Source organism: Anoplopoma fimbria, chromosome 15 (assembly GCF_027596085.1).
Source record: "Anoplopoma fimbria isolate UVic2021 breed Golden Eagle Sablefish chromosome 15, Afim_UVic_2022, whole genome shotgun sequence".
NCBI lineage: Eukaryota > Metazoa > Chordata > Actinopteri > Perciformes > Anoplopomatidae > Anoplopoma > Anoplopoma fimbria.
The window spans coordinates 6543112-6566828 of record NC_072463.1 but is presented as its reverse complement, the minus strand read 5'-3'; the positions used below and the strand labels follow the sequence as shown (position 1 = coordinate 6566828).

At 39.9% G+C, this 23717-nt stretch overlaps 2 protein-coding genes across 4 annotated transcripts in view; both read left to right on the top strand.

The window, feature by feature from the left end:
- stxbp5b (syntaxin binding protein 5b (tomosyn)) overlaps positions 1–17667 on the top strand; it is a 31519-nt gene extending 13852 nt beyond the window's left edge. The window contains 23 exon segments of the mRNA XM_054613299.1: positions 567–690; positions 916–994; positions 2475–2629; positions 2739–2811; positions 3575–3722; positions 3841–3908; positions 4048–4088; positions 4770–4990; positions 5235–5419; positions 5756–5881; positions 6110–6261; positions 7490–7552; positions 7640–7696; positions 7793–7840; positions 9390–9440; positions 9674–9805; positions 10556–10795; positions 11783–12140; positions 12235–12400; positions 13541–13652; positions 13861–13920; positions 13923–14080; positions 14181–17667. Of these exon segments, the coding sequence (XP_054469274.1) occupies positions 567–690; positions 916–994; positions 2475–2629; positions 2739–2811; positions 3575–3722; positions 3841–3908; positions 4048–4088; positions 4770–4990; positions 5235–5419; positions 5756–5881; positions 6110–6261; positions 7490–7552; positions 7640–7696; positions 7793–7840; positions 9390–9440; positions 9674–9805; positions 10556–10795; positions 11783–12140; positions 12235–12400; positions 13541–13652; positions 13861–13920; positions 13923–14080; positions 14181–14222 (2859 nt within the window). The 3' untranslated portion in view covers positions 14223–17667.
- Positions 17668–18586: 919 nt separating this feature from the next.
- Positions 18587–23717, top strand: part of sash1b (SAM and SH3 domain containing 1b) — a 44231-nt gene continuing 39100 nt past the window's right edge. For 2 of the 3 annotated variants that reach the window (XM_054613946.1, XM_054613944.1), the window contains exons 1-2: positions 18587–18691; positions 19006–19631. In XM_054613946.1, the coding sequence (XP_054469921.1) occupies positions 19149–19631 (483 nt within the window). In that variant the 5' untranslated portion in view covers positions 18587–18691; positions 19006–19148. The remainder of the gene's footprint in view (positions 18692–19005; positions 19632–23717) is intronic. The other variant, XM_054613945.1, reaches the window with a different exon arrangement.

Below are 23717 nucleotides of genomic sequence, written 5' to 3'. Positions count from 1 at the left end.
GCAAAGCCTGATATATATTATTCCTCAGTGCCTTATTCCTGCCTAAAAACGATTAAAGACACATCAAGGAGTCACGCGTTGCACTGCGTAACATATCCTTTATTTGATTAACACATGCACTGTAGTTTATTTTTAACTGACACCACACACACACACCATCCTGCTGCCAAACACACTTGCACATGCACCAAATGTGTATAAATCAACATCTGAACAGTCGTACTCCTGTTGAATCCCTTTTGCTAAAAACAGCATTGCTCATCTGTGTTAGAAAAATATTAACCCTTTTTTAAAGTTGAAATTATATAAACGTGATTTACTTTCAAAGACTTGTGTCTTCAGTAGGAAGGGATGTGCGTGGGGCTGAGAGCCACAGACAGGTTAGCAAGCCAGGAAGTTTTGAGAGACCGATGTGTTGACGATAAGAAAAGCAGCCTTATGCTTTAAATTGGTTCCACACAGATCCTCTACTAACCTTCTAATCTATTGTAGCACAGCTGTAAAAAAAGGTGCATGTGATACTTCACGTATCCCAGTCTAACGATGTGCTGCTGTGTGTCTTTCAGGCGATCCACTCAGTAGCCTGGCACCATGAGGGTAAACAGTTTGTCTGCAGCCACTCTGATGGCACTCTGACCACATGGAATATACGAGTCCCAGCCAAGTCTGCACAGATCATCACACCACATGGTACGAACTGTTGTATACACAGTTGTATTGTTTATATGTTACACACACGCACAGACATATTTAATAGAAGCAACATATGTCTTTAAAACGTATTTTAGCTCCAAACTTAGAGGTGTGACTTGCACAAATAGCAGATGGATGGGGAATGATGTCCGTATGTGTACAGTAGCATAATGTTCATTATATGTATTGTTATTCTACAAATTACTCTTTGACCCCCACTAGGAAAGCAACCTAAGGATGGAAAAAAGCCAGAACCATGCAAGCCTATCCTGAAGGTGGAATACAAAACAACAAGGGCTGGGTAAGTGTGACGGTGGCGAATCCCCACCCATCCTGTGTCTTAACCGGCTCCAGTTTGAATCCATATCCTGCACTGAAAGTGGCCTTTCCTGTTATTCAACAGGACAGTCTTGTTTACAGAATCCTACTGCTGGTGGAAACTGGGTGGAAATCTGGGAAGGCCCTTTGAAATGATTTTAATGTTCTTACACGCTTTGTTTTGTTATGGTCATTAAATAAATCATGACAAATGATTAGTTGTTCCATTGAGGTCACATGTTAATTGTGGTGTGATTATTCTCATTATCTGAAGAGGACAAGCTTGTTGCGTCAAGGTCACCAAGTACAAAGACAAAACTTTCTTAATACATGTCATAAAAAATTAAATATTTCACTGAAGCTGATCTAATTATCGCCTACTTTTTTTTTGTCAGGACAGGGATTAATATAGTTGTCATTATAATTAAAAAAGTAGGCTCCTCCCATCATTAATGCTTTTGAAATGGGGGCAAAGCATCTCAAGAGAAATAGGGATGGGTATCTTTAGGATTTTATCGATACGTTTATAGGTTCTTTTTCATTCCTACATAATTGCTTTTTAATATATATAAAAAAAAAAAGAATGAATTCAGAACAGAATTGGAATTTAATTATATTGATAAACATAAATATAACTAAGTTCTAGAGCAGCAACAACAAAGTCACTATATAAACTAAATAATATTTCACTGAAAACAAATCTAAGATAATAAAATAAACAATATTCCTAAGTGTAGAGAGAATGAAGAACACAGGCATCAGTCATAATCAGTCATTCCTCCTGATCTCTGTCCTCCTCCCTCTGCTGATGTGATTCATTGCCTGCAGGTACCGCTGGTAGAGGGAGGAGGGGCCGCTTTGTCTCAGCCAGCAGATAAGATTTACAAGAATATGCCAAATTTAAGATGCGTGGCAAACTAAGATAAACAGATTACTTACAGACAGCTTTTGTTTTAGAGTCTTTGTAGCAATTCACTATTAGCCGCCCTAATGCACTGTGCTTGTTTAAAACAGTAGCGCTGTATGAGAAACTGCAGACAGGGAAGATTGAAATATCACTTTTCTACATGTTAATGCTTGTTGAACAGGTGTAATTATAAACTATTGGCTTTTCACTTGTGAATGTTTTATTGCACTTACGGTGACTAATGTAGTTTGAGGAGCTCAGCCCCGACACAGAGAGCAGAGGAGATGCTGCAGCATGATATTAAATCACATCAAAAACGTTAAGAAGTACAGATAAAAGAACCGGTAATGACGGAGCTTATCAACACTACGGCCGTTAATAATTTAGCCCCGGGCCCGTTTATTACCGGACTTCAGCTCTCATCCCTACAGTGAAAGCAGAACAGTAATACGTTGGTGTCCCTCTTCACCTGAAACACTGATTGGACCAACACACTAAAAATGTATTGAATAAACAAATAAAATGTTTTCTGTGTGTGTGTTTCTCCTGAACTCAGGGACCCGTTCATGGTCCTGTCTGGAGGTCTGTCTTACGACACAGTGGGGAGGAGAGCCTGTCTGACTGTGATGCACGGAAAGAGCACTGCCGTCCTGGAGATGGACTACCCCATCGTAGATTTCCTAACGCTGTGTGAAACTCCATATCCAAATGGTGAGCTGCAGTGCTAGACAGGTTTCGTTCATTTGTCTTAGAATCTGAAGTAGCTCATCTGAAATGACGTCGTAGTTAATCTTTTGTCCTGTTTTGGTTCTTTCTCCAGACTTTCAGGAGCCTTATGCTGTGGTGGTCCTCCTCGAGAAGGATTTAGTTCTAATAGACCTCGGACAGATTGGGTAATTATTCCGCTTTCTAAATATAGTTTAGTCAGAATATTTTTGGAATGCATCAAAGATTATGGGTATTATAGATCTAGCACATTACATTAAAACACAGTTTACGAGAGATACTGATTATATCAGTCAGAAATGTGCCATACAAACCTTTAATTTGAGTAATAAATGAACAGAAGAGAAAGTTCTGATCCATCTATACATTTATAATAATGAATTTATTATGTATTATAAGTATAATGACTTTATAGAATACACAAGAGCTGTCCAAGACATGTCAGTTTTTGACCGACTCCATTCTATAAAGGTCCCATGAAAAAAAACTTTAATAATCAAAAGTTATTTTTTTGCAGTCGAACATTCTTTTAACTATAGTCTTAATGTTAATGACTGTTACCCCTCTGGTAACTATTTAATGCTGATTAAATGGTAAAAAAAAAAAGGAACAAAAAGTACTATATATAAGTTTTTTTAATATTGTACAAGTGTACTGTGTATTTTGGTGTAAATATGGCAGTTGTTGCAGCTGAGGTGGCCATTGTTTTTAAGTTTTTAAGTGACATTTTGGTTTGAGCATTAAATTAAATTTTACAATATCAAAGTCATTTCATGGGACATTTAAACTGGTTGTACAGTCAGAGTATTCAACAGCATTGATCAGCAGCAAGCAAGTTGTCATTTGCATCTCAAGTTGATAGACAAGCGCAGATATAATGAAGATGGATTAAGTTTTCATATCTATCCTAACGGTACGTTGTCTTGACAGGTACCCGATATTCGAGAATCCATATCCTCTGACTATCCATGAGTCACCAGTGACCTGCTGTGAATACTTTGTCGACTGCCCTGCTGAACTTATTCCTGCACTTTACTCTGTCGGAAGCCGGCAAAAGAGACAAGGTTACAGCAAGAAGGTAAATTAGATTCTGGAGACACATATATATATAAGCTATTAACCTGTTAACACAACTGAAAGAAGCCTACAATAATCAAACTAAATGTAACATGTTTTTTTGTTTGTTTGTTTAACAGGAATGGCCCATTAGTGGAGGAAACTGGGGCCAAGGCACTCAGAGTTACCCAGAGATCATAATCACTGGGTTAGTAACTAATTATGAATGAATGAACGAAACAAAATGATTTATGTTTTAATTCACATGCAAACGTGGCATTGTTACAGTGGACACATTATTTATAATGTCATTTTATTTTATTTCCCTTTTTTCCCAATGTTTTCAGACATGCTGATGGTTCGATCAAATTTTGGGATGCTTCTGCATGTAAGTATTTTTTATTTGCTTTATTCAATTCAGTTGTGGGGAGCTATGAATAGCAGAGCAAGCTATGTTATATGACCAATGAAAGCGTAATTGTTTTACAAGTCGCAAGTCTTTGCACTCGTTTTTCAGGTCAAGTTTCAGGTCCTAATCTTTGAGTTTTGCGTCCTAAACAATTCATATTGTGCTCTTCACCAAATGTAATACCATTTTAGCAACAAAGATAACTATAATATATAAGTAATATAGTAAATTTACAAAATTCATGAATGTTTTCTAGAATTTGTATTTATATGTTAAAACAAGTGCGGCTGAAAACTTAAACATAAAAGAGCAAATCGGGAGAATTGCTGGGAATGAATGGTGTTAACATTAGTTGATTAAGGAAAGGAAACAAAATTCATTGATTTCCGGCATCAAATTCAGAGAGACACATTGACATAGTTTTGCTGACATTTCTGTTGAGACCATATAAATCAAGCTTACTATTACCATCTCCATAGTAAGCCTTGAGGCAGCTTTCTATGCTGATTAAGCACGTGTAAACACAACAGTGTCATCTGCATAAATAAGCAAGTTAATGACACTGTTTTTAGTGGCACTACCAGTGTGTACTATCGAGCTCATGTACTCATGATGTATATCAACATATCTTTCTAATGTCTTTTTGCTCTCCTCTCAAAGTGATGCTTCAAGTTCTGTACAAGCTGAAGACTGCCAAGGTTTTTGAGAGGGCTCGCAGTAAGGAGGATAAGGCAAATACAGATATAGTAGAGGAGGACCCGTTTGCCATCCAGACCTTGTCCTGGTGTCCTGAGAGCAGGATGCTCTGTGTGGCCGGGGTGTCTGCCCACATTATCATCTATCGGTTCAGCAAACAGGAAGTCACCACTGAAGTCGTGCAGGTTGGTGAACAATCAGTCAAAAACATGCATAATTATAGTTCAAATATGAATCATTATTTAGATCTTGAAACTTGTATCTGACAGCTATCTGTTATAGTTTGATTTAATTTCTGGGACAGTTAGAAAATTCAGTTCATGACAGATTTGGGAAAAGATGGTTCCAATGCTGAATTTCTGAGCAGAGACAGTCAAAAACCATCCAAGAACGAGCCTTTTTGTGACATATCATCTCTCTCGTGTTTAGCTTCTGGAGGTGCGGATGCAGTGTGAGTTTAACTGCGGGGACTCCCCCGATCCAGGAGGGCCGCAGACCCCCACCCTGCCCACGCCGGGAGCTTCCTCCAGCCCTCAGGAGAGCGAGCCTCCCACTCAGCCCTCCACAGGCAACACCTCCTCCGACGGACCCCGGGACAACATACCATGCCTGCAGTACGGACAATTTGCGTGTTCTTGTTCCGTTTTGCAAAAAAGGTTGAATTGTGTGAAGCAGGTTGTCACTGAACAGACCAATTTAAACGAGTGATGTAGTCATCTATTCACACCTTCCAGCCAGCTGCTCAATACTTCATGAAATTTCCACATCAGTACACCAAGGGGAAATAATCCTTCTTATAAACATTTTTAAAAATGAGGAACATGTTTTGACAGTTGAGGGTAGAAGGGGGAATAACGGTAATAAAAAATGATCATACTGTCAGTGTGGCTTACCCAAAGGGTGATAATTCATTCCAGTGTAAAGTGCGGCCTGCTGTGTTTTTGATGCAGGGTGCGGAGCTCCCCGCTGAAGCAGTCTCCGGGCTACCAGGTGGAGCTGGTGATCCAGCTGGTGTGGGTGAGCGGGGAGCCTCCTCAGCCGATCACCAGCCTGGCTATCAACTCCTCCTACGGCCTGTAAGTCTACGCAGCCTGCACACTTGATATATTGATATGGGATCACGTCATTCTATGCCTACAGTTGTCTTGATAGGTGGTTATCCATCTCCTTTAGCATCACACACAGAAAAGGCAGTAAATATTTAGATTTAAATAAAGATTCCCTGTGTCATAGCTAGGAGTTCATGGCAAAAACAGCATCTGACTGCTAATTCCACCGTGTCCCTCGTCCCTCCTGTGTCTCAGCGTGGTGTTTGGAAACAGTAACGGTCTGGCTGTGGTCGACTACCTCCAGAAAACTCTGCTCCTCAACATGGGCACGTCGGAGCTGTACAGCCCGTCCGACCCGTACCAGAGGCAGCCTCGCTCCCCACGCAAAGTGCGACAGCCCTCTGGAGGTGAGCTGCACTTTGGACATTTCTATATCTATGTCATGTTTTTCTGTTGGTCACTCTCCATAGCTAAGGCAGCCCTGACTAACATTATTAACCATGGAATACATGCTTTATAAATTTGTTACTCACTTTGTGTTTCTTTGTGTTGCTAAAAGCAGCCTTAACATTTAGCTGACTGGCTCTCGCTCAGGCTGTTAGAGGTGGGTTAGTGAGGCAGGGCTGACACTTGGCAGCAGCCTTGACTTCTCACCATGAGCTCCGCCCCCTGCAGTAGCTCCTGTCCCTCAACAGGGGGCATCACTGACAGATTCTCCATCTGTTCAGTTGGACAGACCAAAGACAGTGAATGCTGCATCAGTGCTGCAGTAGCATTTTCCTTTTGATTCGGTTTTGAAATTATAAAACGATTCGTAGTTCATGTTTATTTGCTTGTTTTCTGTCTTGACTTTTACTGTGTTTTTGTACTTCACTGTTTGAATTCATTCTTTTCAGTCTCAGTGGCCTGGTGATAGATTCAAGTCTCTTATATTAGTTTTTTTTCCATGAATAACACATTTTAATGTATGCAGATAAAGAAATCCTGCAGCAAGCCACTGAGACTATTTTCTTTTCTTTTTGCACTTACTATGTCCAGTCTTTTTTCTGTTTCACTGTTTTTACTGTTGGTCTCTCTCTGTGATTTCGGTAAAGACATTCCACCTGTGACGTCTTGCATGTCCAGACTTTCTAACTTGTATTCTGAGTCTGTGAAAAAACTACGTTCATCCCACCTCAGTAAGTCCTGTTGTGTCTGAATTTCTTTTCACCCCCCTACAGTATTATTTCTCTCCTCTAAGCCTTCCCTATTTCCTATAAAGATACACTCCCTGATTTTGATTTAGCACCCCCCGAGAAGCTCACTTCTCAAAACCACCAGCAGTGAGCCGGGAGGACATCTGAGACTTGAGGGCACTAAAACAAAATCTTGTAGTGTATCTCTTTAAACCCTGTCACGTATTTAACCAGACAAACAACAGCTACACCCTGAGTCAACAGATTTGTACTAGGCTTGTGAAGTGAACTCAAGTGTGGCTTACTCTGTATGGTTCCCTGCCTTTTGCTCAAATATGACCCTTTATTACTTTCAGTGTTTGGACTGTAGGAATTGGCATAGCTTAAATAAGCCTTTCTGAGATTATTCCAGGAGGACTTATTCTACAATGTTTAATTACAACCTCTGTGGCTCCCACAGCAACCTGTGATTCAATCGATGGGTCCAACACCTCAGAGGACCGCTGCAAATCACCTACTTCAGGTAAGCCGGAGAGCTTCATAAAAAAAAAAAAGATCCTTTTATTATTATGAAATATATCTTTTTCAAATGCGGACCTTTGTCGTGTAGGATCTACCTCACCTTGCAATTCTGATGATGAACGAAAACAGAAGTTCATAGAGAAGGGTACTGTATTGTTAAACGCTGCATGTCCCCCTTAAATTTAAGCATTTCCAAAATGGCAGCAGATATCTGATTTGTCTTTTTGAACCTTATTTCCAGTGAAGTTCAAAAGCAGACGCTTTTCCAAGACGGTTGCCAATGACTTTGGTACTGTATCATCCAGATGTGTTCTTTCTGATTGCTCACTCTTTCTCTGTGAATGACAGCGCTCTAACCACACTGTGCCTTAATCCTACGTCAATCTGTGCATCTTGTGCCAATGAACGACAGAAGTGAATTCAAGAAATGTATGTTCTACTAATCAAACGGTTTGGGGATTTCTGAGTTGATTTAGGAAATGAATCAGGATTCTTCATTAAATGCATGAGAGGACGTCTTTTGAATTTCAGGCTTCAGATTTTCTATGCAGATTTTTTGACAATACTATAGGCTTTTGCTACTATGGCTTGTAAATATATTAAATAATTGGCAAATGTTGCTTTTTTACTAAACTCGAAAGCATAGAAAATCTGCTTCATGCCTTCTTCTTTAAATAACTAATGTCTAACCTTGTCACTTTAATGTCTAAGTGAATTTTTTACCCTGTTTCTAGACCTTTGCTGTGTGTTTTTCTGATTCCAGGGCTTCAGTTCAAAGCTCCTCCTACTGTCTCTCCATAACTATGTTCACTGAAGTGCAATTACCTTATTTCTTGACTGCCTCTTGCTTTGTTTGACATTGCAGGCCCTTTGGTCGTCTGTGATTCCTCGCAGCCTCATTTGTATTCTCAGGGTTTCTCTAAGTGTGGTTATAGACTGCAACAGGCAACTCTTATACTTAAATTTGGCAACACTCCTGGCAGCAAGCAACAAAGTTGAAAGTACAAACTCAAAGCAATTGAAATGAGAATATTTCTCTTTAAGCAATGCAGTCTTGTTGTACACAGTAAGAGTTGTCCAATGTAGCGCAAATGTACTGCATTTAAAGGCCTGTCACGACTTTTGTTGGACGATATATTTTGTCCTAGAAATAATTGCAATAAACAGTGTTTTGTCATTTTAAGACCAAGTTATGCCACTGATAATGCTATTAAGATACAATAATAATGCAAGTACACCCTTCAAGGAGCTTTGAACTTTTAATTTTTAAGAAGATTCGGACATTGAAATTGAAATCTGAAAAAAAAAATCTTAAATATCCTAAATAAATAAAACATCAATAAATTAAAACCACACAACCAAAACAATAAATAGAATAAAATGTCATGTTCTGTTAACAATAATGTCTTTATAGACTTAAAATGGGAGGTAAAACCCTGCTAGTTATTCTGGCATCATGTTTGCTTAAATGTTGGTGACATTCTTATGTAAACACACATGTAAACGGGAAATATTGCTATCAGAGAAATGATGTAGGTCATGTCCATATATCGAACCATAAGTCAATAACCTAGTTAACGTGACAGGACTATGTATGCACTTTATGTACAGAAGTTGTCCCTCAGTGTATCACCACTCTTAAGAATGAATCAACATCATCATTTCTGATTACGCACTGATTTGCACAATACAAACAATGTCACAGATTGCTGAAATGATGGTTACGGAATCTTTGATTGTAATTTATTTCAAATACCTTTTGATTTTTCACCAAAAACATTTCCATTTTTGGCCATCAGTCTTTCCTCATACAATATGAGTATTTGTTTCTGTTACAGCCAAGATGTCACGGAAAATTAGCTCGTCTAGCGAGCAAAGGCCAGACCTGGGTAAGCCAAAACTACTGAATTTTAGCTTCCAAGAACTTTGACATTTTCTCTACAGGTTTACATTTGTCTTTTGAATCCTCTTTCTTTGTATTAAGTTCACAGCTGCAAAATACTTATGTGAGAGTACGTTTATCTGTATGACTGCATTTTTGTTGTGAATGTGAGCCTCGTGTTGTCTTGGGTTCTTATACTGTAAATTGAGACAACCACTCTGTCTCTGTTTGCACTGTAAGCAAAGGAGAGGTCCCAAAAATGGCGCTCTATCACGTGTAAGAAGCGCATTTGTTGTGTGAACGAAGGCAAAGCTGCAGCCAGGATGACCCAGAAGGGGGCCGTCTATAGAACTGAATCAACCCCCAACTTCTGTGAGTGGACCAGCCGTGGTCTGACTTTGGCTGAAGTGGGATAACTGGTACTAACCCCCACCACTGCTGGGGCTTTTGTCTCTGAATTGGTTAACATGACACTAACCCTCTCACAGTGATTGTTTCGTTCTCTCTGAGGATGCTCCGCTGACTTGACTGCACTCGGTGTTCAAAACCTGGCTTTTCTTGTTTACAGTTTTTCCTTGTGAAGAACACACATGACGGGCGGTGTGTTTAGCCTTCCCCTCTGTTTCACAGATCTTTTTGTGTTTGTGTTGGGATCCCTCATTAGCTTTTTAACGAGGGTAAAAGCTTGGGTCTCAGCTGCCGTCAGCACAGTAATGAGGCATGAAAAAATCTTGCTCCTTAAATACCAGTTCTTCCTTGGGAGTCCCTGTAGTACAACATGCATATCGTGTGCCTTCTTATTCACATTGAGAATGTTGTTATCAATTTAATTGCAAAAAAATTACATTGTGGGAAGCATTTAAAGAAAATGCATCCTTGGATGTAAACTATGCAACAGCATCTCAATGTCAAAAAGCTTTTCAGTGATGTACTGTCTGTACTGTGTCGTGTCTATAAAGAGGGGAATTGTTGATGTGCTTCACTTTACATAAAGAAGAGATTTTAACTAACATTTTAACCCAATGGATGTTATGCCCTAACATCTCCAAGTCTTGTTTAAACTTTTTACCTCTTTCATTTCCTCATTATCTGTTTTTTTTTGTGCTCACTCCTGCTGTCCAGATGCCAAGGATAACTCATTCACCCGCTCACGCAGTTCAAGTGTAACCAGCATAGACCGAGAATCTCGAGAGGCCATCTCCTCCTTTCACTTCTGTGAGAGTTTCCCCAGAAAGACGGACAGCGTGCTCGGCCCCTGTCTGCTGGTGGGAACCACGCAGGGCACTGTGATGACGGTGGCCATCAGCCTGCCGCCCGGTGCGGACCAGAGGCTGCTGCAACCAGTTGGCATCTCCTCTTGTGGTAAGAAGATGTGCTGTTCTTTAAGTTATTAACCAGGTGGGGATCTGCATGTGAGTGGGGAAACATCATTACCTCTTCAATGACCTCTATTGACAAGAAGTAGGAAGTGAAACATCAGTACTAGGACTTATCTCACTGCAGAGTTGTCACTGCAAGCCACTTAAAACACACTTTACTGACACATGAGAAAGCTGACTATGTGCAGCAGGGAGTCAACATTTTGGGTGGAGATATAATATAGAATTAAGTAAAGTAGTATATATTTAAAGCTCAGAATAACCCTTTCTGGCTTTTGTTGTTAAAATGTCTTGATGGTCTCTTGCACTGTCATTACTTTTGATTTGGGAAGGAAGTGGTGGAGGAGAAGGACGGAGGGAAATTGCGGTCACTTTACAACTCTGTGTAAGGAGTTTTCCTTCCAAAAGCTTGGATCAGATTCAGACAAAAGATTCAGTTTCGAGAAGCAAGTATCAACAGTATCAAATCCCCAAAGACACAGTTTGTGCTGTGGAGCAGTATACAGTATATCACATTTCAAGCAGAATTTAAAAGGTCAGTACAATATCAGTGAGACACATTGCACATTAGATAGAATAGAAAACATTAATGAAGTAAGACATTTAATAAAAACAGAATTTAAAATTACCCAACCAGTAATTTTGTATTCCATAAAGTAATAATTCATGCCAATTTCAGAATAATTTAAAACTTTTAACCTCTTAAATTTTACATTGGAAAAAAACTAACAAAAATCCATTACAGTCAGCAAAGGACGAGGTTGGGTGGCTGGTGAAAGTGTTTTTTATTTATTTCCCATTACATTTATTGTTCAGATGTTTCTAAATAATGAAATCCAGCTTCCCACGGTTCTCTTGGTTGACCTTGATTTAAGGATTGCAGCACTGAGTTAAAATGTGCTTGATCTTCAGTGGTAATCCGAAGGCTGATGCAAATTAAAACAATACCTTTGTAATCCTCATTCTTCAGGCAGTATGGTCACCCTCAAAGGAGGCATTCTGACGATGGCCCTGTTGGACGCCACTGGAGCTCTGCTGCCCCCTTCCTACGAGCCGTGGTACGACCCGAACGCCTCGGATGAGGAGAAGGAGAAGAGCCGGAGGCGCAGGCCAGCCTCCCCTCCCTCGTCTCAGGACGGTCCGGATGCCCAGTTCGCTGTGCTGTGTTCGGAGAAACAGGCCAAGGTGGTGGCCATGCCGTCCCAGACCCGCATCTACAAACACAACATCACAGAGAGCTCCTTCGTGCTGAGGGCCGATGTTGTGCAGATGGCCGGAGCTTACTGCATCGCCTGTTTCTGTGCTAACGGACATATCATGACTCTGAGGTTTGACTTCCTGTAGCTTCACTACATTTGTATAGAAGAATTCTTAAAGTTACAATGTGGTCTTAGATTATGTCTGTTCTTTGCATCATCACAGTTTACCCAGTCTACGGCCTCTGCTGGATGTGAACTACCTTCCGCTGACAGACATGCGGATAGCCAGAACGTTCTGCTTCTCCAACCTGGGTCAGGCCCTGTACCTCACCTCCCCCACTGAGATCCAGAGGATCACATATAGCCAGGAGACCTGCGACAATCGACAGGTCAGATGAATGAATCATGCTTTTAAAAATTTCATTATTAGATCCAATAATTCAAAGTGTGTAGAAAAGGCTTTTCATTTAGGCTTTGAGGAAACAAACTTAGGTACAGTATGTGAGTATGGAGAACATTTTTAACAATGTTTAATATTGCACTTGCAAATACATTGTAATATTATGATTATTCATCAAGCTTCTAATGAATCTTTGGGCTTCCCGACACAACACCAATTATCTCTTCACTAAGCGTCCTCCGAGGACAGTTTTAGGATCAGTTGTTAAGATTTAACATCAAATGAATTACAGAGGAAACAGGGACATTTAAGTAAGAATATTGCTATTCAATGCACCTATTAAAGGATTACTTTGTTATTTTTTTTAAACTGAACCATTTTTTTGTGACTTTTGTGATATTTTTTTAATGGTCCGGCATTGAGGGAGAACGCTGCAGTCGGCAGCCGCAAAACGAGCTGCAATGTAATCATATCGGCCAACTCTGCTCCGTCTATGTACGTCCACTATAAGGGATTGTTTTTGCTGCTGACAGGCTCAGATTGTTATGTACAGGACCTTAAAGAGAAATATAATGTTTTTCTTTATCATCTGCATGATCTAGTCTGTTCGTTATTGTGTCATGTGACTTGTTGCCGGAAGACAATGGTGGAAACATGAGTGAGAGTTGGAGAGAGGAGTGCCGGTGTTGTCAGAGTTTGTTGTGTTGGAGTACAGATAGCTTATTGTTATCTAAGAGAATTTCAACGTCATGGCTGAATAGTTAGCAGATCTCAGAAATTTGGATGCGACGCAAGACTCCTCCGAGCAAGACATGGTTAGACACAATAACAAACAGACCTGATCAAGCAGAGATAAAGAGAAACTGTTCAATACTGGACCAATTAAAAAAATCTATTAGTCACTTTGCAAAATTGGGTCCAGGCTGATGTCATCCTATGACTGAGGTCAAGTATTAAATGGTAGTTTAAAAAGAAAAAAAAAAATGTTCTTTTCATGTGAATTAACATCATTTCATGCCCACTATTAGCACCTGAAATGGTATGGTACATACTTTATAGGTCAGACTGTATTTCTATAGGGAATATATATATTGAAATAGACATGTGTGGATGTTTATGTCTTCCTCAGGAGATGCTCAGTGAGTTATTTACCCCTGTGGAGACACCAGAGGCTCCTAACAGAGGGTTCTTCAAAGGCCTGTTTGGGGGAGGAGCTCAGTCTCTGGACAGGGAGGACCTCTGTGAGTAAAGAATGGCTTAGTATCAAAATCCAGATTTCTTTTTCATCATATATATTCTGTATAATTATTTTTTTTATTTTTTTTGTCACTGGCTGACCAAAGCACACCAGTTTGGGAGACTTTTCAGTTACAGGACAATCAACCATCAACATGTCATTTGATCTGAACATGGATGTTTGAATTCATTAACACATTTTGTCTTTGGTAGTTGGGGAAACGGGTGCTGGCAAGGCCTCCCGCAGCCTGGCCCAGCACATCCCTGGCCCGGGGGCATGGAGGGCATGAAGGGTGCAGCGTCTGGGGTTGTTGGAGATCTGGCCCGCGCACGGATAGCTCTGGACGAGAGAGGGCAGAAACTGGGAGAGCTGGAGGACAGAACGGCCGCCATGATGTCCAGCGCGGATTCATTTTCCAAACACGCTCATGATGTACGCACTTCTCATTTCTTTACACACTTTAAGTGTAATATTGTTATCAGGTTATCTTCTCTTATTCTTACTCTCATTATTTGCTCTTTTCTCCCTCCAGATGATGCTGAAGTACAAAGATAAGAAGTGGTACCAGCTCTGATGGCAGCGTGTGGAGCATCAGACTCTGTATTCACGCACAACAGTATCTCCTCTTCTCTTCTCGATTCCTCTCCACACGGGGGGGTTCTGCTCAACAGACTTCATGCTTTTATTCTCAGCACAATATCATACACTCTGCATTACCTCAGCCACCGGAGGACCGCCGCGGAGGAGACACCGGCCGACCCCGACTTAATGACAACGGAAAGAAATGGAAGAAGAGAAGCTGTCAGGAATCTCTCTTTCCATTTCACCTGAGAGCGATGATGTTCATGTAACATCGTTTCGCAGAACAGGAGAGAGGTGACCTTTCATATCCATCAGTCATGCACATATATATCTCCTATATATATCTATATATATATAGATATATATGTATATACACACACCCTGATGTTTTGTTCTGAAAAAGGAAAGACAATTGTGCAAAACACGTGCTTTGGTGGCCTGATTGCAATTGTACTTTTTTTGCTTTCTCTGCCCTTTATGATGTCTGCCAAACACAGTGGACTAAAATGAGGAGAAAAGTCTGATTACCCCCTTGTCCTTCAAGTCTAATCAAGTCAATGAAGATGTCCGTTTCTATAGGAACGATCGGATCAATGAAGGACTTGTGTCTGCTTGTTTTATTGTAAATTATTTTTATAGTTTGTCCTCTGTCGTTTCGCCAGTCCGTCCAGAAAGGGCCTCTCTAGTACTTAGAACCGTAAAAACTAGACAGGGAGATGATGAATCTATTGCCTCTCACTGAATAAGGGCTGGTAGTACACTAGTTCATCACCGACCATTCCTTTATACAGCATTTTCCAACAAATTTGTTTTAGGTGAGAAAGAATATTTTCTGAGAATCACTTTGGTTTTTATTTTAAATTAGTTTATTTATTGGAACAGTGTAATAGATAAGAAGTAAAAGAAGTTTGTATGTTGGGCATTGAATTTAATTTTTATTTCCTTTTGATGAATTAAATGCGCAAAAAAAAAGTGCTGAAAATGTTTACCCCTGATGAAGAGTTTACACTGATCTATCGGAAAAATGAAGAGTTGATACACTGGAAAACCCCTGAAGGTCTTCTGTTCTTCTGTCTATCACGGGGCTGTAGCTGATTCTTGTATAAGAAGAGATGTGTATTTAAGGGCAAGACAAAGATTGTCCTTATTATGATTAGCATAAATGTATATTTTGGTTACAATTTCTTTGTGTGATAAAGATTCTATCTATACACGATTATTCACATTTATTTTTTCGCATTCTGTCGCAGCTGATTTTGGTCTCGTTTCTCAATGTGTGGGGAAAAAGCATGTGTCTCTTACAGCACAATGGAAATTGTAACGCTGTCTTGGTATTGATAGCTGCCAGCAGAAAAGACCAAGCACCAGAGTGTAACACGCAGTGCCACTGGTCATCTCTCTCTGAACCATTCACTTCAAAACTGTTTCTCTTCTGCCTTTGCCTCATGACGCGTATAACCTAACCTCTACCTATGTGTATGTCTGTGTGTGTGTGTGCGTGTGTGTGTGACATACATATATTCAGGAATATGTGTATGGGCGCCAATATTTATAATACTACATAGATACAGTGTATTACAATAGGTCTTTTGAGGGTTTTTTTTCTTTTGCTTGACTGTGTTTTTTCAATGTGGTTAACTAGAATTCTATTGTACATAGATTTCTTTTTCATGAGGTGCAAGGATATGCTGCTATTTGTGTCAATGTAGGAGCATTATCTGTCGGTCTTTTATTTTGAAAAACAGGCAATTCTTTGTCAGTCCAGATTGCTGCCAAATGTTATAAATAACGGGACAGCTGGACACAAATCTGACAGTGCAGGTTCAGGCAACGTGACATACTGTACGCTTTGCGGCCATGTTCTTTTCCAACACCAAAGAGTTGCTTAATTTCACAGAGTTGTCTTGATTTTTCCCCAAATGGTGAGAGTCAGTCTGGATACAATGGAGGACACTCTTAAGTCAAGAAGTCTGCTGAGTGGAGGGGAGGATAGATCGGCTCTAGTTTCTTCTTACGGACATGCCACGCTCATAACCCAAACTGCTGTTTAATATGTTCGGAATACAGGCAACGTGAATTTGAAGAGTTTAATTCCATAATGAGATCATCTGACTCGTGGAAAATGGTTGCACGCATTAAGTTTAAAGTTTCAACCATTTTGTTAGACATTAGAGTATTAAATCATGTATACTAAAGAGGTGTTGAGTTATCAATCACAACAAAAATGTTTGATCTAAAATGGATTAATACATTTTGGAATATAATCCTTCATTTTTGGCTGGCTGATTTTAATCTGCTCTACTGTGTACCGCTGAGATAAACCCATCTGAAAGAGAAGTTTCCTGGGTTTTGCACTATATTTTGTACTTAAAATAATTTTGTTAATATTGTTTTTAAATATGTTTATTTTTCTCCGTCCCATTTTTTCTTATTTTTGAAAGGACCAAAACATGACAGTACCTATGCTTATCTATGTCATTTGCCAATTATGCTGATTGCTTCACTCTCAGATTTGTTTTCAATGTCAGTTTAATGATACTATGATATATTTATATATTTGAGAAACAAATATATATATACTTTTCATTTCAATAATCTATTAAAAATGAATACCTTTAATGTAATTTTTTGGGATAGAATAACTCATTAATATACAAACAATGGTTGTGCATAATTATCCATCATCCATACATGACAATAAACATTTTCTGGTTCTATATTGAACATGCTCATCTCAGATTCAAGCTTTGCTACTGCAGGAGGGTCACCTCCTCTCGGTGGGGCCGCTGAGTCTTTCTACAAAGTGTGGCCTCGACTTTAAAGTGCTTCAGTTTGCAACATATATGGTCTAAATGGTCTCTTATTGCACATTGAAGGATGCATGATATTAAGTGTTTACAAACTTGAAACAACCATGTATTATCCCTCTTAGAGATTGTCCGTCTGTTCTGGCATTTGTATTTACCACCACGTTGAACAAAACTGAAGTTCTCATCACACGTCTGAAGGTGTCCCATTTTCATTTGATCATGCCAATTGTGTAAGTGTGAGAGATTATATTTATTTTATTGGTACATCCGTTCATGTTACTGTTTGCTTCATGAAAACTCTTGCTTTCCCCTGCACTGTAGAAATGCATAGAAAACAAAGCTGACTCACAGCGCCGTGCAGGAGAGCTCAAGGGGTTTTCTCAGTCGCCATACTTCCATCCATCTGTCTGTCTTCTGGGATGAATATCTGTGGAGCTGCAGTATTTTCTCATAGTAGGCAATTTTTGTACAGTTTTATTAAAATAAATTTCACATGGATGTCTGACTTAATCTGCTGCCACAAACAATTTAGACTGTAGATACAGTATATATAGATATTATTGTGCAATGGAAAAATAAATGTAAAACCAATCATAACATGTTTTGTCTTGTGTTTTCTGTTCCATGTTGTACTGTTTGTTCACTGAATTCATTTCAAAATAAATGCTTTACTTATTCTTATATGGAAAGGATTTGTCCCTCAACAGGGCAGAGGTGCTTCTGGGATTTATACCACAAATTGTGTGCACAATAAGAATTATATATGTAGGATTTCAGAGTAAAGAGAACATGCATCTCACCGAAGTGGAGAGATTATTTTATGTCATTAATCCATCATTTTCAGACAATTTCTTTTCAGACAAAACTCAAATTCTGGAAGATGAAAAAATAATACTATTCATGTGGCGTCTTCATCCTGTATTGTAGCTTTTAGTGTTATGGTATTTTTCTAGTGTTTTCTTTTTACTTGTTTTTCATTAAAGATGCACCTATACATTGTAAAATCATATGCTTTAAAAAGCAATATTGCTGTCAGTCCACTGTTAATATAGTACCAATATTTGACCACTTGTTCCTAATGTATGTCACAGTTATGTTTTGCAACTAGTGGTAAGAATAGTTCCAACACACATAACATAATGTTTAAATTCTTGTAAAGATCTAACATTTAAAAAAAAAACCAAATGTATTTCAAGCTTAATTTCGTGGATAAATGTGTCCTTTTTGATTGAAACATATTGCTAGAACAAACATGGCACCTTAGGTTTGAGTATCTCACCCAATTTAAGCACCATTTAATTGCTGTAAAAAGCAGATACTGTTTGTAAACGGTGTGTAAAAAAAATAATCCCCTCAAAATCTTAATGTATTTTTAATCTGTGGTTTAATTATTTTATGTATCTTTTAATTTGTATTTCATTATATTCATGACTCCTACATTTCCCAGAAGCCCCTGCAGGTGGCAGTAATGCTCCCTGAACTCCCGTCGTCCAGCGGGGTAAAAAACCTCCAGCAGTGAGTGAAGCCGAGGCTGAGCATCCTCCTCCTCACACACCGCCTGAACCGGCGGACGGAGCGGAGGGACGGAGGAGTTGAATGCGGTGCAAGCTACGGGCACAAAGTGAGCCCCAACTAGTGCACCGTGGAGCAGGTAGAGAGCATGTTTTATGTTTCATTCACTACTAGGGGTTTGCAGTAGTTAGGTGTTGCACCGTCAACCTTTGGAATGTTTTGCTCCGGGTGAATGTTGGACCCTGTAAGACTTTTTTTCCACTTGAAGCTTCAATGCAAACTTACACGCCTCCAAGAGAGGTCAAAGGTCAACAAGAGATTCTGAACCTGTCTTATCTGTTTTTTTGCTCAAGAGAACTTCATCAGGTTTCAGAAAGCCAGGGTTTGAAATGTTAAAAGTGCTTCTGATAGTAAGAGGTGTTTCCTAACACACAGTCTCTGCTGTCTCTCCAGTTATGCATTCAACCAATAGATGCTTTCATTTGGATAAGTGAACTCTTTTGAACAGAGTTGTGGATTGGCTCCCTGTGCTGTAGCGGTGTGAATGGAGAGGATGATGTGCACCTAAGGCAGTCCTCCTTGAAACCAGCTTTAAGATGAGCCAAGGGCCAAACCTCGTCCTGGAGTGGCTGTCCAAGCTCCATCTGGCCCAGTATGTGGAGGCGTTCATTGACAATGGGTATGATGATTTGGAAGTTTGCAAACAGATCGGGGAGCCAGACCTGGACGCCATAGGGGTCCAGATCCAGTACCACAGACACAGGCTGCTCACAGCAGTGCACAGGCTAAAATATGAGGACGAAAGGAAAGCGCCCGGCTACTATTTCACCTTAGAGCCCCTGGATCCCTCTACCCGCAACCACACTTTACACTCGGACAGAGAAGATGACTTCAGGACTTTGAAGTCACAGTCACGGACCACAGGAATGCACGAGGCCTCCTGTCCTGGAAACCATAACCTGAGATTCACAGACTGTAATGACTTTGTGACTTATCCCAAGCTGAAGCTGAAGGTGCTGTTAAGGGATAAACTTGCAAAAGATGGAATCAACCTGGGCGAAGCACCTTACACTCATAAGGTAGGCAATTTGCTTCCTTTTTATTTCTTTTTTTAAATCAATATGATGATCTTAAACGCTGGCTCTTCACGCGCTGTCTCATGGAATTTAATACAGCTACTCTGTTATGTTTGTGATGGAGAGTGTGACAAATGTCTTTGATGGTGCTGACGTCCTGTGATTCTTTTCGTATTGCTCCAAGGATGCTTTGGTGTCTGTGAAAAAGATCTACTGAGGTTCAGTGTAGAGTGACCTCTAATACATTTTGAGTTTTTAATTGGCACATTTTTTGCTGAGTGGAACACGATTTATAGTATATTCCGATCTTTACTGCTCATTAAAAATGATAGCAAAAGGTAATTTGGTTAAAAGCATTCACTACGTTTTATTTACACAAATCTTTAATACTGTAGTTTCATCATTTTATGACATTCACTGCATTCAAACAGTTTTATCGAAGTGTTGGGCCTTTTATATAATTCCCAGAATGCATTTCAACTTTCAGAGAATGGACATGAACTTGTTGCATTCCACTGTGGGTTCACACCTTTTGCTTAAAGACAGTATGCTGCTGCCATCATCCTGTACTATAGCAGTATTCACAATTCCAAAGTGGCATTTAATGTAAGCATATAAAATACAAAATATGTTGTTTAAATCAATAGCGCCATCATTCTTAGGAATTTTCAGGAGACCACTGGTTTTGGATGTTTACATGATGAGCTCAGAGAGATAAACATCAATTGTTCCTGATAGTGAGACCTGTGTGTTGCATGTTAGCATGTTGGATTATCGTGTTCGTGTGATTGAATGGGTGATGAGAGGCACAGCTTTTAACATGGTAGTGCAAAACATAAGCCTTATGCTTTACAGTTGGTTAACACCAGTGAGAGGTCAGTAGGACAATGGATCAGTTTGCCCTCATGACAGATGTTACATTTCATGACAGCATGACATTTTATTCCTGGGGATCTTCTCTGTTCTGCCAACTGTCTGTGTGGACTGGACAGGCTGTTAGTTAATGTAATTGCAGAGGATGTTTATCCTCGTATTGCCTCGACCAAATCCATTCAGTCCATAAAACACTCCGGCCAGATGAAAAGCTGAGTGGCACATTTGGCTTATTTTCAACAATCTGTCTCTATCAGCGGAAGGCGTGATTGATGGATTCTGGATTTGACGATACTGGACAAGACGATACAAACTGGTGAATCTGTTTCAGCTGTTTATGTTGTCTGTCAGAATAAATCCCTGCTGAGCAGCACTATTGGACACCGCCCCAGAATATCTTTACACTTTAAGACCTGAGGCACAGTTTTTATTCTCAGCAAGGGTGCTAAAACCAAGAGGGACATTCTTTTAATGCACATTTCTACTCTCCTTGGTTTTGTCCTCCATCAGCAGATGCAAACTTTAAAATGCTGCTCATCAACAATGAATGAGTGTGGTCTGACAGACTGGCGGTCCAGGTGCAGCTTTCAAGTTTGTTTGAGCTCATCCAAATCATAGAGGAAATTGAATCTGCTTTACTAGAGGGGCTTTACATACGCCTTCCTATTGTGCAGTCTTTTAAACCTATGTGGGACATCGCACAGTGTTTGATACATTTCCATTTAATCTAATAAAGGCAGTCTAATTGGCAAAGTGTATTTTACCTCTCTGTGGTGCCATTAGCTTTAAAATAGTTGCACTGTACCAGCAGGATTCTGTGGTTCTGGACAGTTTCACAGCTACTTCATGAAAGATTCAGAGGCTGTAAACTCCTAAGTGCAAAGTCACTTTGTGATTCACGTCCGACCTCTTTGTGTGTTACAGCCAATCCTTGCACAGTTAGATTCATCTAGAAAAGTTTGCTGAATTCTTCTGACTTACAAGCATCCCCAGCTCAGTAGTCATACTGAGGTTTAAAGTTCATTCACAGGGCAAAACCTATGAAATCTGTGACTTACTGAGGTTTTACAGTAGTGGATGGGATAGCAGCTACCCTCATGCTCTGCTAGTTACAGTGATGGAGCCTCTGCAAAGTACAAATGACCGGCATTTACAAATGGTTTATGTTTAACTTCGGTTTCCAGCCCTCTGTGGTTAACGTTTGGAGTATTATGTCTTCCTGCTACATTTCACTAGGAAATAGGCCAACCTCTTTGGCTCATTAAAATTTGCCCAGAGGAACCTCTTCCGTACGGATTATAGCGACGTGCATGATCATTCAAATGGTTAACTGTTTCAATATCAGTTTGAGGTGGAGCAGCTCATCGGCAAAGAGTTGATTTATAACACTCAGGTGAAACTGGTTGGCTCTGTGCGGTAGAAGCATTTTGGAGCAGTTTGGCCTTTCAGGTTCATCAGAGTCAGTCCATTAAACAGTTGCAGAATGCAGGTATGTAGGCCAGGACGGCCCAGTTTCTAACCAGAAATAGCATACAGCAGCTTCAGGCTCAGTCTGGCTCTGCCAGCCATACTTCTTTGCTTAAGTTTGTGCACAGCTGGAATATCAGGTACAATATGATAAGAATATGATATAATTCTTGAGATTTGCAAATGGATATTGTCTTGGATTTTGGTTATTTTAATATAATTTACAATACAACTCGTTGTATTTTTCTGTTCTTATCGGCAGGAATACCATAAAGTGTAACACAGATGTAAGTGGGGATACATTTGAAATTCTCTTTTGTGTTAGCACACACACATAAATTCTGTAGCGCAAACACACAGCTATCTAAGTATAATAAAACAATTTTAACAAGTCTTGTTTTCATGTGTAGCCCTGTTTGTGTTTAACTTGGGTGATATCAAACAGCAGCATGTTGCGTCCACAGGCAGTATTCTGTCTGCAGTTCAGGAATTGCAGTGGTTTGGATCTGTAATCCCACAATGCCTCTGCCCCTCAGTATGGGTTCGGTAGTGCAATCAATGAGCAATGTGCTTTTCTAACTATTCTGCATGCATGACCAGTTCACACAGGCCCGGAGGACCTATTAGTGACGTTGAGAGAGAAAAAAGTTATTCGATTAAAGCTGGTTGAACTCGTAGCTTGCATGAACACAAATAGTGTAATATTGTAAAATGCACAGCAGATGCTCATGTTGATCAACCTGATTTATATATTTATATATATTGAATTTAGAATTCAGTTGTTAACTTCAGCAAGAGCCCATCAACATGATTAACAAGCTTTGTAGATAGCGTCAAATGATTAGCCTTTTCATTTGACAGCAACGCATACATTTCATTGTCCATCACACACAGACCCTGTTGGGAAGGATTCCTTTTATAGCCGTCTTAACAATGGGCCTCAAATCCCCAGAAGGCCTCATTGCAGTGCCGGGCCTGAAAAAACTTCCTCAGAATGGGGCACAAATCTTAGTTGTTCAGAAGATTTCCCTGTGTCCCTCTGTCAGAGGATCGGAGGACAAGCAAAACCAGCAGGCCGCTTTTGACCGAAGAAAAGCCAGTCTGAATAGGTCCTGGCAAAATACGAGCTGTGCAGCAGCTGACAGCTGTCCCTCTGCCTTTGTCACCAAAACATGGAGACTGAATAGAACGTTTTTTTTTTCTGAACAAAGTTGTTTTTTTAAAACACCTGCACCACTTTTACTTTAAGGACTTTTGCAGCATTATGGAGGAGCTTTCAATAAATGACAGAAGTTGTTTTGTTGCTTAATGGTTGATAAAGTGTTCAGATCTCTTGTGCAAATCACTCTTAAAACAAGGCTTGAAAACCTGCTCCTTGGGTGAGCATTTAGTTAGCATTGTTGCCTCACAGCAACAAGTTCCTGGGTTTGAGGTCAGCTGGGACTTCTCTGTGTGGAGTTGTTTCCCCTGTCCCTACATCGGTCTCTTTCAGTGGTCATTCAGTTTCTTCCCACAGTCCAAGGACAAAACTTTCACTCATCAGCATTATCACTGATCCGATCCACTGATATGGGTGCTGTTGGACCTTTTATAGCAATCTGGTAATGGCCACAGTCACGGCCGTCTTCATGCTGCCCATATTCTTTTTCTTTTTAACGTGGCTTTTGAACAAATGCAAGACACATTTACTGGATGTCTAAGGGGTTGCTCTTGAAAACCCTTTGTAGAAAGGTGTTGTTTACTAAGAGC